This window comes from Macrotis lagotis, chromosome 1, assembly GCF_037893015.1.
Source record: "Macrotis lagotis isolate mMagLag1 chromosome 1, bilby.v1.9.chrom.fasta, whole genome shotgun sequence".
In the NCBI taxonomy this organism is placed as follows: domain Eukaryota; kingdom Metazoa; phylum Chordata; class Mammalia; order Peramelemorphia; family Peramelidae; genus Macrotis; species Macrotis lagotis.
The window spans coordinates 515,460,844-515,478,496 of record NC_133658.1 but is presented as its reverse complement, the minus strand read 5'-3'; the positions used below and the strand labels follow the sequence as shown (position 1 = coordinate 515,478,496).

The 17,653-nt window shown below is 34.5% G+C and overlaps 1 protein-coding gene across 5 annotated transcripts in view; it reads left to right on the top strand.

The window, feature by feature from the left end:
• The window catches only part of USP9X (ubiquitin specific peptidase 9 X-linked), a 174,239-nt gene that overhangs the window by 111,165 nt on the left and 45,421 nt on the right, over positions 1–17,653 (top strand). For 3 of the 5 annotated variants that reach the window (XM_074214169.1, XM_074214166.1, XM_074214165.1), the window contains exons 26-30: positions 6,316–6,424; positions 6,799–6,945; positions 8,222–8,368; positions 10,939–11,161; positions 16,714–16,934. In XM_074214169.1, the coding sequence (XP_074070270.1) occupies positions 6,316–6,424; positions 6,799–6,945; positions 8,222–8,368; positions 10,939–11,161; positions 16,714–16,934 (847 nt within the window). The remainder of the gene's footprint in view (positions 1–6,315; positions 6,425–6,798; positions 6,946–8,221; positions 8,369–10,938; positions 11,162–16,713; positions 16,935–17,653) is intronic. The other 2 variants (XM_074214168.1, XM_074214167.1) reach the window with 1 other exon arrangement.

Sequence of the window (17,653 nt, the reverse complement as noted above, 5' to 3'; positions counted from 1 at the left end):
TGGTGGAAGTCATTGGATTTAAAGAGCCTGAGAAATTGAGAAATTTGGAGTTTGAGTTGTTTGAGTGAGCTTTCACATTAATGTTGATGTCCCCAATGTAAAGGCGGGATTTAAAGAAGAAAGGAAGACCGCAAACCCTGTAATAATCTTTGAGAAAAGGACAATGAATGATCTGCCACCCTTATGTGAATAGAGTAGAAAACTTTAATCTCTGAGTTTTTAGGGAGAAGATATTTGTGATAGGGCAGACAGTCTGAAAGTGAGGGAACGGACAAGTGGTATCCCACTTTTTCCTCATCCGAGACCAGTGTCATTGTTGGGAAGGAGTAAGGAACTATGACTCAAAACTTGGATTATGTTGCAGAGGGTTAGCCACGACTTAAGCATTGCTTCAGGAAAGCCAGGGCTCAGGCAGAGCAAGTTGATATGAAAAATGTGAAAAAAAATACATTAATCTTACTTATTATGGAATGTTATTTCAGAGAACAGTAGAAATGTCAGGACTAAAGTTGGAGAGACACAAAAAGTGTGATATTGGTGAGTGGAGATGCTTTGAGCATGACTGATATTTTTAGGTAGCTTGTAATTCAAAGAAATGAAGATTATACAGAGCAATGTGTATGGAACTTTTTTTTTTTTTACCATTGAGCTATTAGTGGTTGACTAAATAATTGTAATACATTCCCTGAAGAGTAAGTGACCTTTTGAGGCAAAGACTTTGATCGACTGGCCTGCTTCTCAGTAGGTAGCCAGTCAATAAGTCTTTATTAAGTAGCTACTCTGTCAAGAATTATATTAAACTGATGATACAGAAACAAAAATCAAACAGCCCCTGATTCAAGTAGACAACTACTAAAGTGATGTTCCAAAACCTTAAGGCAGACCAAGTCACTTGGTAAACTCCAAGGAGCCTTTCAGTTATCTAAAGCAAATTCATCTTTTTTTTTTTTTTAAATCTCTGTTTCACCAGTGTAACAGATTTCTATTATATCTTGTTACTTGAGATTCAGGTACTCTTTTTTCTGGTGTTCCATCTAATGGTGACTTTGGATTGTATTTAAGGTAGTTATGCTAAATTTAGTACTAGATCCTTAGGAGAGTTAGTGAAAGGTTATTAGCCACACAGAGAAGGTATATCCTTTCTGAATTTGGAAAAAAGCACTGGCTTCCTATTCTGACTTCCAGGATATACAGATTCTCTAGTATTTTTGGTACTCTGAAGTCAGGATCACTGATAAACCAACAGCTTGTGCTCTCCAGTGTCTTTGAGTCATCTTTGTTGGTCTTTTCCTTCACTAATGTGTAGGCTTTCTTACATTTCTTGAATTCCAGCAGTTGCAGATGATGATTCTTTTTATTTCTTCCTTGGAGACTAGCCTGCATTCATGCTATGTCAGTTTCTTAACCTTGTCCCTAAACAAATACCAGGAGGTTCTCACATTGAGACTTGTCAGAACATTTGGTCCATACCTTTGGCAGTGCTTTGATAAAATACTATTTATTCTGAATTTTTTTTTCTCATGAAAAAGATGGTTTCTTTTTTCAAATCAACTATATTTTAAAAATTAGATTCCTCTCAAAATTTAAATGTATTTCTTAAATAAATGGCACCTTGTGAATATAATTGGTAACTTATCTTTTATGAGTCTTACTATTTTGTAAGGTATTTGTGTCAGTATATGATTTAATTTATTACTTTTGAGAAATTACTGGACAGTATTCTTTGATGCTTATCCCTGGATCTCAAAAACTTAACTAGATGCAAATAAATGAAACAAACTGCATATAATATAGTAATTTGTTATTATGATTGCTCATGCAAGCTTTATGGTGGTATATACATCTTAAAACAACTTTAGCAGGAAGAAATTTGACTAATTTCTACAAGATGAATAAATTTTCACTTGTTAGATTGCAGTATAGCACCAGCAACCCACTTTACCTCTATCTAATTCACAAGATTTTGTGAAGAAACCATTTCATAAACCTTTAAAACATTAAACATTTCCATGTTGTTACTTCGTTGCCAAAAACTAAAAGTACTTCTTATATTAAAGGCCTCTGAGCTCCCTTTCAGTTCTAATTCTGGGATCCTATGAACGACAGGAAGACATAAAAAATTGGAAGTGTATTCACAGTAAATAATGACCATAAGGATCACAATACTATCCAAATTAATTTCCAGATTTAGTCTGTACCAAAGTAGCAAAAGATAAAATGGCAAAGTAGACAAAAGAACAACTTTTTTTGAAATTAGTAAAAGATCTTGAATTTCAAGAGAAAAAAATGGAGTAGTATTACAAAATTCACAAAAAGTTTCAGTTTTCAAAACTGTTTTCATTACTCATTACAAAAGAGGAAAATAAATCAGTGGACAGATCAGACAGGAAAGAGCCAGTAGGGAACAAACACAGTCACAGTATTAAACCAAGAACTAAAATGGGGGGAAAAAAGACTTCTAACAAGCTCCTAGTAGGAAACTACTCTTTGCCAGAAGATGGTTTTTGACCATAATAACAACGTAAGCTACAAATTCATGTACAATCTAAAATTTAAAAATATTTTTAAGGGGAAATTTTGTAGGATGACATAATTTGTTCATTGTATGTATTGAACTTTAGATACAACCAAATACCTTAATTTTTTAAAAACTTCTCTGGGAATAGGAAAATAATGTTCTTTCATTAAAAATCTTTTTTTTTCTTTATTTTTTTTTAGGTTTTTGCAAAGCAAATGAGGTTAAGTGGCTTGCCCAAGGCCACACAGCTAGGTAATTATTAAGTGTCTGAGACTGAATTTGAACCCAGGTACTCCTGACTCCCCAGCCAGTGCTTTATCCACTGCGCCACCTAGCCACCCCCCATTAAAAATCCTAATCCAATCTACAGTAGATTGACTGTTAGTTGAATTTACAAAACTCATGAAGTAAAGATTTACTTAGTCCCTTCTATAGACAAGGTGTTGCAAATTTACATTAAATAAAAACAATTCCTCCTTTTGAAGTTAAAACAATCTGTTAGGCAATACAACTTTATAGAAATACATAGGCTAGAAAGCAGACAAAGAAAAGCTATAGATAGAATCCTTTAGGAGAGATTACATAATCATTTACTGTCAGGAAAGTCTCCTTTTCCTATATTGTCTCAGTTAATATGAATCAGGGAAGTCTATATGAGTAAGATGAAAGCACCTCAGGTGAGCCTGGGAGAAAAAAAAAAACAAAATGAAATATTTCACTGGGCAGAGTGAGTTGTTGTAGCCATTGCCATTTATTATAACATGAATTCCAGTTATTCCACCCCATTGCTAGGAGACAACTTTAATTTTCTACAAATTCATCACTTTAATTTTTGAAATGGATCCTTTTTTAAGTATTACTAAACTTAATTTTTATAAGGAAAAACTTTACTTTCTTCCTAATTTATCTTTGTTGTGTTAAAGAATGATTTGCCAAAATCTTTCTTGTGGATTTGAGATCATCTTCCGATTCTTAAACTTTATATGACATTGAAAGTTATCCTGTAATTTCTTTAAAATCAAAAGTATTTTAAGCAGTATAAAATAAAAAAACTGTTCCTTTAAATTTTAGTATATAATTTCATTTGATGAAAAAATGTTCTTTTCTCTTACTTTATAAAGCTGAAACCTAAAACAAAACATTTTCAGTCTGTAAGAATATCACTTTTTAAAAAGCACATAATTGTAAAGTATGATATTGAAGTCAGACTCATTATTGTCAGATATCATAAATATAAAGAAGAAAGCAGGGCGGCTAGGTGGCGCAGTGGATAAAGCACCGGCCCAGGAGTCAGGAGTACCTGGGTTCAAATCTGCTCTCAAACACTTAATAATTACGTAGCTGTGTGGGCTTGGGCAAGCCACTTAACCCCATTTGCCTTGCAAAAACCTTAAAAAAAAAGTAAGAAAACCAAATCTATTCTTTCTGAGTCCAGGAGATCTCAAACATTGAAAATTTTCATATGGTCAAGGGAAAAAGATTGTTATTAGTTTGGAAAGTATCACAACTGTGCTTGACGTCTAAGGATGAGTACACTCTTATGCCTTTCCTTACTAAAAAATTTTTCTTAGCATGGGAAATTCTTACCCTCTTGGTGTAATATATTGTTTATAATTCTTTAAAAAAGAAAATTAAATTCACATGATGGAAATAAAGATCAATTCTGTTTAAGTGATTTTACCTCTTTTAGTGATTTTTTTTTTCCATCAAACTCTTGTATTACTTTCTTAGGCATCTTGGTGGCACAGTGCATCCAGGTCTAGACTTGAAGTCTAGAAGTCAGGAAGACCTGAGTTTGAATTTCGCCTCAGTAGTTCTATGACCCTCTCAAAAGAGTTACCCTTTCAGCATCAATTTCAATTTCTGCATCTGTAGAACAATAATCAAAGCACCTATTCATGGTTGTTGTATGGTTCAAATGAGATATTTGTAAAGTTTTTAAATAATACTACTCATTATTTTCATTTATATTATTGTTAATAGGAAAAAGCTAAGAAAGAGAGGCATTCATTGTACATAGTGGATAGTGGACCAGCTTTGAAGACAAGATCTGTGTTTAAATCGTTCCTCTGCCATCTGCTGGCCATATGACCCCCAAATAAGTCTGGGGACCAGCAATTGAGAAATATTTAACAAAATAAATACTCAGTACTACATAGATAAATATCCATTTGTAATATTCTGAGTCATCTGTTGCTATTTGATTTTAATACTAGTGCTCTAGAAAGTTTTCTAAGACTCCTGAGTTGCAAAGAAGATACCATTTGAGGAGAGGAGAAATCTGTGTGTGTAAGTCATATCTCTAGAAAGTAGCTTTAGTTCAACAAGTCTGGTTAAAAACTATTTATTAGGGGGCGGCTAGGTGGTGTAGTGGATAAAGCACTGGTCCTGGAGTCAGGAGTACCTGGGTTCAAATCCAGTCTCAGACCCTTAATAATTACCTAGCCGTGTGGCCTTGGGCAAGCCACTTAACCCTGTTTGCCTTGCAAAAAAAAAAAACCTTAAAAAATAAATAAATAAAAAACTATTTATTACACATGCTAATGCCCACACAAAACCAAAGAAGAAAGGTGATTGGATAGTTTAACAGTAATTGAAATGAAGTGTGATGAAATGTAATGATTATGAGCACATTAATAGGAGACTCAAGTGTATTAACCTCAAGTCAGTCTGTGTAAGGCTCTATTCATCATTACCTGCCTAACTGGATTAAGGAAAGTGCTTTGTAAACTATCAAGCACTATACAAATGGTAGCAGCTGTTTGCATAATTATTTTGTTCCTCTTATAGGTTATAAACTAGTTTTATGCCTTGATACATGAATTATGTCACTTTACTTCATTGGGACATTTTCTTCATCTGTAAAATTAGCAATGTTAGACTCACTAAAGAATCTTCTGGTTCAAAGGCATATTGATTCTTGTGGCAATGCAGCATTCTTTTGTTTTTCTTCTGGCAGACTTTTATGTCATTAATCCCCCATTAAATTATATACTTAATAAAGCATAAACAGTGCTGTTTTGTCTCCCCAGTATCAGTTTTAAAGAATAGAAGGGGGGTGGCTAGGTGGTGCAGTGGATAAAGCACCAGGCCTGGAGTCAGGAGTACCTGGGTTCAAATCCAATCTCAGACACTTAGTGATTACCTAGCTGTGTGGCCGTGGGCAAGCCACTTAACCCCATTTGTCTTGCAAAAACCTAAAAAAAATAAAGAGTAGAAGGGGGCGGCTAGGTGGTGTTGGGGAGGCTAGGTGACACAGTGAATAGAGCACTGGCCCTGGAGTCAGGAGTACCTGAGTTCAAATCCAACCTCAGACACTTAATAATTTACCTAGCTGTGTGGCCTTGGGCAAGCCACTTTAACCTCATTGCCTAGCAGAAACTAAAAAAAGAAAAGAAAAAAGAGTAGAGGTACTCATAGAAGTTAGTGCTTAACACTAACCCTTTTCGAGATAAGTGGAAGTGTTTTCCAGTATATGGAATGGCTCTGAAAGGAGTTCTGAAAGCACACAGTCATCTTCCCATTCAGGAATATAAATTTAAGTCTTTATAAGAGAAATTTTTCTGATCCAAATAAATTCATATTATAAAACCAAGCATAAAGAAGAGTAATTTTCAAATATAAATCTTTTATAATTTTTGTTGTTAATCAAATAGTAATAATATTTAACACCTGAAAATAAAACATAAAAGGAAAATGAGTTAAGTGAGTTACATTAACTTTTTTTTAACAATTCTTTATCAAGTACAAATTATTACTATTGTTTGAAAATCTTCAAATACTATTTTCCTTTTCAGAACTGTTCGTCAGATGGCACAGGAGCAATTCTTTTTAATGTCTACCAGGTGTTGCATGGGACACAGACCTCTACTTTTCTTCATTACTTTATTATTTACCGTTTTAGGGGTAAGATATTAAATATTTTAATTAAAATTAGTAGCATGTCTACTAATGACATTTGAATTAATAGTAAGTTGGTCATGTTCAAAAAAAAGTGATTCTTTTTAATGTATATACTTTTAGATAGTTTGGTTTAGATTATGTTCAACTCCCAATTTATTCTTGAACTATTACAATTTTGAAGAATTTTATTTAATTAAAATTTAGACCTTATAAAAAAGCAAAATTTGACTTACCTTAAATGAGGAAGTGTTCATTTAAACTCTGATCTATTGTTGACTGACTTTTTTGAAGTGTTTTAGACACCAAGGAAAATGCACACGTTGTGTGTATGTGTGCCATGTGCTCATTGTATTAATATATTGTGCTTTATGTTTCAGAGTACAGCAAGAGAGAGAGCTAAACATTCAGGAGATTATTTTACTTTATTAAGGCATCTTCTAAATTATGCTTACAACAGTAATATTAATGTGCCCAATGCTGAAGTTCTTTTAAATAATGAAATTGATTGGCTTAAAAGGATCAGGGTAAGTTGCAGTGAATAATTTATCATATTACAAGATATAAATAGATCAATTTTGTTCAATCATTTTAGAAGTCCCAGGAAGTGATTAATATTTTCTTTCAGTGGTAGGCAAGAAGGTAAGGTAACTTACAGGTATGTAAAATAAACACAAATTCTGCTAGCTCATGCATAGAAATATCATTTTCTTAAAACACCTTATTTCATTTTTTTCTCCAATATTTTTAACTTCAAAGCAAAAATTATTTCTAAATTTTTAATGATTTATTCTTGACCCCTTATTAAAAAGATCATGGTGCCTAACCAGAAGCTTCTTTATGAACTACCATTTGAACTTTTCTTTTTCATCCAAAAATGTTTGTTTCAGTTTCTGTTCAAATGTTCATTTAAAAGACATTTGAAAATTTTCAGTCGAGGTAAGAAATTCTTATATTGTTTCAAGATTGAATCTCATAACATTGTACACATTAACAACAATATTGTGAGTTGATCAACTATGATGTATGTAGCTCTTCTCAGCAGTTCAGAGATCTAGGGAGATCTATGTAAGACCTATGGATAATATTCACATCTAGAGGAAAAATAAACAAATAAAAACAAAAAAGCCCACAGAATCTGAATGGATGCTATGTTCCTCTTATGTTTTTCCTTCTTATTCCTTGACTTTCTTCTCCCTTGGTCCTAGTTTCTAATGCACAAAATTACTAATATGTAAACATGTTAAACACAAATGTGCATGTATGATTGTTACTTTGAGTAGGGGTATGGGAAGGGAGGGTGGTAGAAAATGCGTAACATGAATATGCAAGTGGATGAATGTTAAAAAAAAACTTTCAAAACATGTAATTGTAAAAGTAAAATAGCAATCTGCAAAAAATGATTGAATCTCATTAAATAATGTGAAACTTTTAGTTTTACGTTACATTATCATCTTGCATAATTAGAATGGAAAAAGGATAAAAATGTCCTAGGCAAATTTTGGGGTCTATTTCAAGGGTGTTTAAAATATGACCAGCAATAATGATGTGATCATCACTTAGATTACTTCCTCCCAGACCTCAAATATATTTCTATAAACACATATTTACTCATCCATTATTTTTCCTGGTATGAAAAATTTAGAATATTTTATCCTTGTATCCCTGCACAGTGCCTTTCCCATAGTGGGTGCTTAATAAATATTGAAGTATGGTTTTTAAAGCATCATCTCAGCAAATTTTTTTAAGCATTATTAACTGCAAATTTAAATTAAAACTCTCCTAATACCTTTTCTGTCTTAGGATGAAGTTAAAAGAACAGGTGAAACAGGGGTGGAAGAGACAATCTTGGAAGGTCACCTTGGTGTAACAAAAGAGTTATTGGCCTTTCAGACTCCTGAAAAGAAATACCATATTGGTTGTGAAAAAGGAGGTGCTAATCTTATTAAAGTAAGTACTACCTTTGTGAGTCTTTTATCTCTCTTAAAGTTGGAAAACTATGTATTCTCTTGGATCTGTTGGGGGATTTAAAAAAACTGCCTTAATTATCTTTGTGTATATGTCTTGAAGGGGGGAGAGTAAGTCTACCTCATTTCAAATATAGATATTTCTTTTTCGAACAGACCTAGGTTTAGGTTTAGTGGAAAGGCATTGGACTTGGAATCCAGAAATTATGGGGTCAAACCCTATCTTGAACTTGCTCTGTGACTCTGGAGCAAAACACTTCATATTTCTGAACCTCAGTTTTGTCATCTATAAAATGGTCTTCAAAAACCCCTTCCAGCTCTAAATCTGTGCTCCTCTGATTTCATACATTTCCTATAAAGAAATCTCTACTACCGGGATAGTACAGCATCTGTTATGCAGTTGACCTGCCAAAAGTTAATACCATTGTGTGTCAAGAGGCATTAATTTAAATTTCATCTTCCTAAACTTTGAGCCAACCCTATTCAGTGTGCCACATTGCCTTTCTTTAGGATCACAAGAGTTTAAATTAAAAATCAACCCTTTAACAAAATATTTTAAATGCAATAGAGGAACTTGCTATTGGAAGGAGTCCTTTGATTAATACTTGGTAATTTGAGTAGCTCCTAACTTAAACTGATTTTAATTTTGGATTCTATAAGAATATATAGTAGCCAGCTTTATCTCATATCATTAATTTATCAACTCATAATAATACTACTGCTTACTTTTCCCTATTTCTCAAATAGTTCAGTAGCTGACTCTTAGTCTTCCTAACCCATATAAATTTTGTTTTTACTTAGGGGTGAAGGGAGACATATATATTAAGGTCCCTTCAAATACCCTTACTTCTCAGCTTAACTTTGACTTTTACAATCTGCAGTCACTCCACTTAGATCTTTTATAGAGATGTTCATATTATGGATCTAATCATCACCAATAAACATTCCACCTTTATAAGTAAAATTCCTCTTTTTGTCTACAATCCACTGTTCTTCATTCTTCCTAAACTCACTCTCTTTCCTCAGCACAGCTTCTGATCACTCCATCCATCTTCTGCATGGTCCATGTCATCCACTTCCTCTAGCTTCACTTTTCTTAACTTCAAAATTTACACACCCTAGTCAATTAGTTTAACTCTATATAAATCTTGCCACCTTGTCCTTTTGCCACATATCCTGTTCCAGACTCCAACCCTGAATTATTACTTTTACCAACTACTTTCTTATGCTTATATGCTGCTGAATTTTGCTGGAGAAATTTAAATGATGGTCCTGATTGTTTCCTCTATTAATTTATTATTCATTCTTATTTAGATGGACAGCTAGAGCTCAATAGATGTAGCACTGAATCTGACATCAGGTAGACTCAAATCCAGTCTCAGATGTTAATTAATGTGACCCTGTACAAGTCACCTTAATTCAGTTTGCCTTAATGGAAATGGCAAGCCAATTCAATATCTAAATGGTCATGAAGAATTGGATATGACCTTCAACCAGAATAGAATTGATCATTCCATTGAAACTGTTTATTCCAGAGTTACCGAGTTTTCATTGGCCACATCCAATGACTTTTTTTTTTCATACTTCTTCCTTTCTGACTTCTCAGCAGCATTTGACACCTTTGTATCCTCTCCTCTCTTCTCTCTTTACACTGTTTCTCTTGTTGATATTAACAGGTCCTACAGGTTCAATCCATCTTTAAGAAAATGACTCAGGTAATTCCAAACCAGTCTCTAGTCTTTGACCTAAGTTCTATTCCCTGCCTATTGGATGCATCTCAAACTGTATGTCCCATAGACAACTCAAATGGAACTCATCATTTCCTCTTTTTATGAACCTCCCTCTTTCAATCAGGATTGTTCCTATCATCTCTTGATGTCCCTACTGCAAATGTCACCTTTTTAACCAAATTCATCCATTTTGAAATTTTGGATGAGTTCAAATTCAGCCCCAGACATCTAATACCTACAGACTTGGACAACTCACAAGAAATGTAGGACTTATTTGGAAGCTTTTGTACATGTGAATTTATACCTTTCACTATATGTTATTGCCATTTTGTCCCATTTAAGAATGCCATGTCAATGTCTGCAAAAGGAAGGGGGATATAAATTTAGAGTTTAATATTTTTAAAAATTAAATCAGTTTAGAAATATTCTATAATAATGTTACGAAGTCCCTCCATATAAAAATACAAACTGAAATAGAACAAAAGCTCTGTTTTTAAAGTGGTACATAAAATGCTAGACTTGGAACCTGAAGAACAATGTTCAAATACCAATTCTTACAAATACTTCCAGTCATGAAAGGTAAGTCCCTAAATCTCACTTTCTTCATCTGTAAAATGAGAGTAAAAATGTCATCACTGATTTCCTTACAATGTTGTAATGAAAGCCCTTTGACAACTTTAAAATAAATCTAGTTGCTATGAAGATCTGCTAAATAATACATAATTTTTAATTTTAAAAACTTTATCAAATTTCTTTTTTAAAACATTTATTACTTTCTTTGACTCCATTTATTAATATTTTTCATTCTTTTTTTACTTTTCAGGAGTTGATTGATGACTTCATCTTTCCTGCATCTAATGTTTACTTACAATATATGAGAAATGGAGAACTGCCAGCTGAGCAGGCCATACCAGTCTGCAGTTCACCAGCTACCATCAATGCTGGTTTTGAGCTTCTTGTAGCATTAGCTGTTGGTTGTGTGAGAAATCTCAAACAGATAGTGGACACATTGACAGAGATGTATTACATAGGTACAGCAATAACTAGTACGTAATACCTTTAAATCATTGGTTATTTTATTGGACATATAAGTAGAAACTTATGATTTTTTTAATATATTTATATAATTTGTTTATATAATTACTACCATTGTATTAAAAACATTCAAATTTTTCATATTTATGTTTCATGTCATAGGTAACTGACAGTTGAAACAATTTTAATAATGGTAATAATGACTGTGCTATAATAACATTTCAGCTATCTAGAATATAGCCAGTGATTTTAAATAAGCCAAAAAGAAATCTGAGCAAGTAAAATATGTGCCTTGATTTCAAGACAGTAAAGTTCATTTACTCTTCACAATATAAATAGAGGAAAACTCCTGAGGCTTCTGTTTAAGCCTTCTTCACCAAAGTTCCAAGCCCTACAGTTCAGATTGAAAGAATCTTAGTGTTAGAAGGAGCCTTAGTTATTATCTAATCCTGTTCACTCTCTGTTAAAGGGATTTCCTTTGCAGTATTGCTGATAAATGAACATCCATTCTCTTCATAAACAATTTAGTCAAGTCATAAGAGAGACATTGTTACATTTTACTAGCTTTAAAAATTCTCTTAATATTTAGTCACAATGTTTCATTTTGACTCCTCATTAGTTCTCATTTTTCCCTCTGAAATCATGTTACTCAATCTTCCTTTGTGTATTTTAATGTTTTCCCAAATTTCTCAGGATCTCTTTTTCTACTCTTCTTACCTAGTTATCCTTTTGATCTTGCTATAATAAACAAATGCCCCACCATCATGTACATGAACTCTGAAATTCCATTAACTGATTAGAAACTTTTTTTGATTCCTTCTGTCCTCACCACCACCACCTTAAATCTCTCAAATCCTTCAATATTTTACCAAGTCATCACACTTATGCTTGCTACATATGCCTTCCTTCTCATTCTCCTCTTTTTGTTTTTTGACAAAGTTCTTGTCATTTTTTTCCAACATAACATGATCCATTCGCCTGTCAGTGATGACCATGTGATTTTTCTTGACAAAGATACTGGAATGATTTGCCATTTCCTTCTCCCTTGGATTAATGCAGAGTTTAAGTGACTTGCCCAGGGTTACTACTAGTGTCTGAGATTGGATTTGAATTCAGATCTTTCTCAGCTCCCTCTCCATTGAGTCACCTAGCTACCTCTTTACAAAGTTTATTCTCTGCTCTTTTCCAATTCTTTGTTCTTTTGTGTATTTTTCCATCACTCTGGATGATTCCTGCTATCTCTCTGTTTTATTCCTTCTCACTAGCATAAGAATGGACCTATAGGTAGTCTCTAACTGTAATGATTGAGTCAATTCCAAATGTATGTATTCTAATGTTACTAGAACGTCACAAGGAATTCTTTCTACTCACTCAATGGATTCTCTATCCCACTTATCATAGCAACTGTCCAAATCTTCTCATTTCTTCTCCATCTTTTCACCCTACCCCTAGTTCTCTTCCTTCCTCAGCTGAAAAAGCATTCCTTGAAAGGTACCAATGTTCTCAGTGAAAATATCATTCCCTGAAAGCTTGCTTTCTTTCTTTTCTTTATCATATTTTCCTTCATTCCAGGCTCTAATCAAGATGTGGTCCTTTAAGTCCCTTGATCCTAGTCTCTACAATAATCAGACCTTAAAGTGATTTCCCCATTTATTTAATTTTTTAATCTCCCCCATCTATTAATTTCTTCCTGTTGCTTTCCATAATCTGTTCTCCCTCATCATTAAAATATCATTTCTTAGCCATCATCTTTCATCTCTCTTCCTCTTACTTCTCAGCTTGAACTCCCTGAAAGTGTTTCCTCCTTTCTGTCCTCCTGCAGTCTGGTGTCCAGTCTTATCACTAAACTGAAACTGTTATCTCCAAAAGTGACCATTAGTTGTAATGTGCTCTGATTCAGAGGACTTGCTCTCTCCTGGTCCTTCTTTACCATTCTGCAGCCTGTGACACCAACAATCACTTTCTCCTCTTGGATGCCCTTTTTCCATTTCCATTTTAGTCCTCTTTCTTTCTCTTGTACCTGTTTGGTTGTATCTTGTCTATCTCCTTTCTTGGCTCTTCATCTATGTCATGCCCACTAATTCTGAGTATCTCCTACAGGTCTGTCTTGGGCTTTCTTGTCTTTCTACATATTCTTTCTTGGTAACCTATAGGATCAGTTATTTCCATGTAGATTATTTTCAGAACTGTATGTTGATCCTTAGTCTCTGAACTCCAGTCCTACATTATCAACTATCTATTCAGCCTTTCAAATTCAATATTTCCAAAATAATATTCATTATTCTTGGCAGTTTGGTGATGAAGTGAATAATGCACTGGTCCTGGACTCGGGAAGATCTGAGTTCATATCTTGACCTCAGACCCTGGGCTCTTGGGCAAGTTTCTCTTGTTTGTCTTGGTTTCTTCTATTTTAAAATGATGTTAGCACCTCCTTCCTGGGGTTGTGAGAAACAAATGCAATAATTTTAAAGCACTTGGTACAATGTCTGACCCAAATCAAAAATAAGTTATTATTATGATTCAGATGATAATGATGATGATGATTATGATTACTTTTTCCCTTTCCTCCCCCCCCCCCCCGCAGTGTCCTTCAGGTCATCTTGGGCAGCTAGGTGGCACAGTGGGTGGAGCTCTGACTTCAGTCAGAAGGAACTGGGTTCAAATGTGGCCTCAGACACTTACTTGCTGTGTGATCTTGGGCAAGTCACTTAACCTTGTTTGTCTCACATCCAGTGCTGTCCATATTCATCCTGATTCCTATCTGGTCACTGGACCCAGATGGTTTGGGGGAGAAAGTGAGGCTGGTAACTTAGCAGAGCACCCCCCCTCTAAAATCCAGTTCATGTGCTTGTCATGGCATTACCTCCCTGATGTCACTGTCTTCTTCGAGAATGAAAGATAAAACATCAGATTCACCACTGACTCTGGCATTCTCGGCTCCAGTTGCTGATTGTTATTTTTACTTTTAAAATGTGTTTCATCTCCTCTGTTCACACAGCTACCAGATTCTCATCTCTGGGACTACTGCAGTAGTCTCTAATAGGTATTCCTGCGTTAAGTCTTAAACCATTTTAATGCATCCCCTTTAAGTTACCAGGTTAATTTTCCTAAAACCTCAGGTTGAACTTTTCATCCCCAGTTCAATAAAACTCCAATAACTTATTACCTTTAGGATCAAATATATATAAACTCCTTTGGCATTTGCAATTCTTCAAGTCTCCTTTTTTACCTTTCACCTTTCCATTCTTCTTAAATTTTGCTCCTATTCATGAACTCTCCAAATAATCTGACTGATTTGTTTCTCTCACAGTGCTCCATGTTGTGTCATCTTATTTTTGCAATAGCATTTTTTTTTTTTTTTTAGGTTTTTGCTAGGCAGTTGTATTAAGTGGCTTGCCCAAGGCCACACGGCTAGGTAATTATTAAGTGTCTGAGACCGGATTTGAACCCAGGTACTCCTGACTCCAGGGCCGGTGCTTAATCCACTGCGCCACCTAGCTGCCCCCGCAATAGCATTTTCAAGTGCTCGGAATCCCCTGCCTCTTGGAATCTGTGACTTCTTTCAATACTCACCCCAGATGATACCCTTCTGTAAGAGGACTTTCCTTATCTCCCTAGCTACTACAACTTCCCCTTCTAAGTTTTCCTTTTAGCTACTCTATATATCTTGTGTATATCTATTTAGATGTTGTCTCCACCATTAAAATGTAAACTCCTTAAGGGCAGGAGCTGTTTTTGCCTTTCTTTGTGTAGAACTTAATAGAGAATGTTCCAACTTGTATTAGTAAAAAAGACATTTCTTCCTGGCAGTTCTCAAAGCCAGTAAAATTGTAATTCAATAACTAAGAGTCAAGTGAAACACTCAAGTTTTTAAAACAACAGAAAAAGTCACTACAAGAATATGGGGATGAGTAAGATGTAGTTAAATCAACCGTACTTAAGAATAAAATTTTAAGGGCGGCTAGATGGCGCAGTGGATAAAGCACCGGCCCTGGAGTCAGGAGTACCTGGGTTCAAATCCGGTCTCAGACACTTAATAATTACCTAGCCGTGTGGCCTTGGGCAAGCCACTTAACCTCCTTTGCCTTGCAAAAACCTTAAAAAAAAAAATTAGTGGGTTAATTTCCAAACTTAGTAAATCAATAGTAACTATCAAAGAATTAATTTGGTTTTAGGTTTCACAAGTAGTAAACAATGATATAGTCCTACAGTATTCTATTTTGATCAGACACCCCAGATAAATTGTGACTGTTTCTGATAACTTTGTCAGGATTCTTTGATGCTGTTAACTCTAATGGGAATTTGTGTGTTTCATTAGTCTGCATTTCTCTCTTTATATAATTAGTGATGGAGTTTCAGTTAAAGACTTGAGTGACTTGCTTTAAGATTCCCACATTTAGCATTATCAGAGCCTAAATCTGGACCCTGAATCTAAATAACTTTTAATTTATTTTGCCATCGTGGTCTCTGGTATCATTTTTAAAACTTTTTTCCTAAGAACTAAAAGTCATGGAAGCATATCTCATTTCTCTGATCTTTCAAAAATCTTTTTTCTTCAGGTTTAGAATATGTATCTCACTGCTCCCCTCTCCTATTGTGACTGCTGTTTTCTCTTAAAATGCTGTAGTAACTTTCTTGGAAGAATTCTTTCATTTCCAAATCAGAAGTTAGTTCTTCTTTACTAATCAGAATAAAATTTTCTCTTCCTTTTCATCCCTCAGCTTTTTATACATTTTCAAAGATAAAATTGTCAATATGAAAAAGATTTCCTTTTTACTGGGGCTGTGATCAGATATGCAAGATAGATTATACACATTTATCCTTAATTTTTCTTTAATCATAAATGAACACAAATTCTCTATTGATATCAATAGAGAGAATTCATGTTCATTTATGATTTCTGAGAAATTCTTTGATGGGCCACACTATTTTAATATAATGAGGCCATATAGTTCATATAGCACCACAGAAAAATCAGTACTCCCAGGCAGTAGTTGCAGGTCATGGATGAATGTGTTGACTTAGCCTTTAGACTTAGGTAACAAAATAGTACTGTTAAATATCACAGGCTGGGTCAGCTAGGTGGCACAGTGGATAGAATATCAACCCTGGAGTCAGGAGGACCTGAGTTCAAATATGACCTTAGACACTTTTAATAATTACCTAGCTGTGTGATCTTGGGCAAGTCAAGTCACTTAAACCCACTGCCTTGCAAAAGCGATAGATAGACAGACAGACAGATAGATGATCACAGCCTAAGCTGGTTTATACTCAGATAAATAATGCATTGGGCTGTCAGGAGAACTTCTAAGTCCCCATCTGACCTTTAAGGATTTATTTAAGGCAACTCAAACACAGAAATGATCTTCAAAAAAGAGACAGTTCTTAGGGTTGTTATAGGATCAAATGAGAACATTTATGAAACTACATTGAAAACTATATAAAACATTCTACCAATCTATGGTGTTATTGTAGCTTCTGTTAGTTTTATGAACCTGTTAGAATTTTCTAGTAATAGCAGAACTTTGGTCATCTTGTGACAACTTCTTTTAATCTTTCTCAGCTTGTGAAGCACTTACAGAATGGGAATATCTGCCACCTGTTGGACCTCGACCACCAAAAGGATTTGTGGGTCTGAAAAATGCTGGTGCTACTTGTTATATGAATTCAGTGATCCAGCAACTCTATATGATTCCTGCCATCAGGAATGGTATCCTTGCAATAGAAGGCACTGGCAGTGACGTAGATGATGATATGTCTGGAGATGAGAAGCAAGACAATGAGGTAACTTTTATTTCATCATTGTTCTGTATTTGTGTTCATGAGTATATTTTTATACAGTACTAATGCTAATAATGATACTAGTTCTCATTTATATTGCACTGTAAGATTTGCTTAGGGCTTTACAAAAATTATTTCAACACACACACACACACCACACATACACCACACTCAAACTCACACATATAGGAGATAGGGGATAGAGTAGTTTGTAATTCAGGAAATTGAGATAGACAAAGGTTAAATATTTTGCCCAGAGTCGCACAGCTGGTAACTGTCTGAGGCTGAATGTGAATTCATGTCTCCTAACTCCAGGTCCAGTGTACTCTCCACTGTGCTTCCCTGGTACCTTACACACTGTTAAAAAGAGGTACTTAATGTATGTTGAATTAAATTGTTTATTTTCCATAGAATTTGTGATTGAATTATTCTCAGTTTTCAAACAAACTTCAGACGTTAGTAGCATACAGATGACATTAAGCAGCACAGATTAGGATGCTGTTCATATTTTTATCATGTTCTTTGTTCGTGAGCTTTTGCCTTGCTTTAAACAGCCTCCTACGTTTGTGGTTAGTGGTATATTATTTAATATTAACAGAGATATGATAAGGAACTGGACCTGTGTTTTTTTGGTGTGGAGAATTTCCAGAGAAGGTAATTCCCTCTTCCAATGCAGTCCCACAAGTTCTCTGCCACATAAAGCCTTACAGAGTTACCTAGAG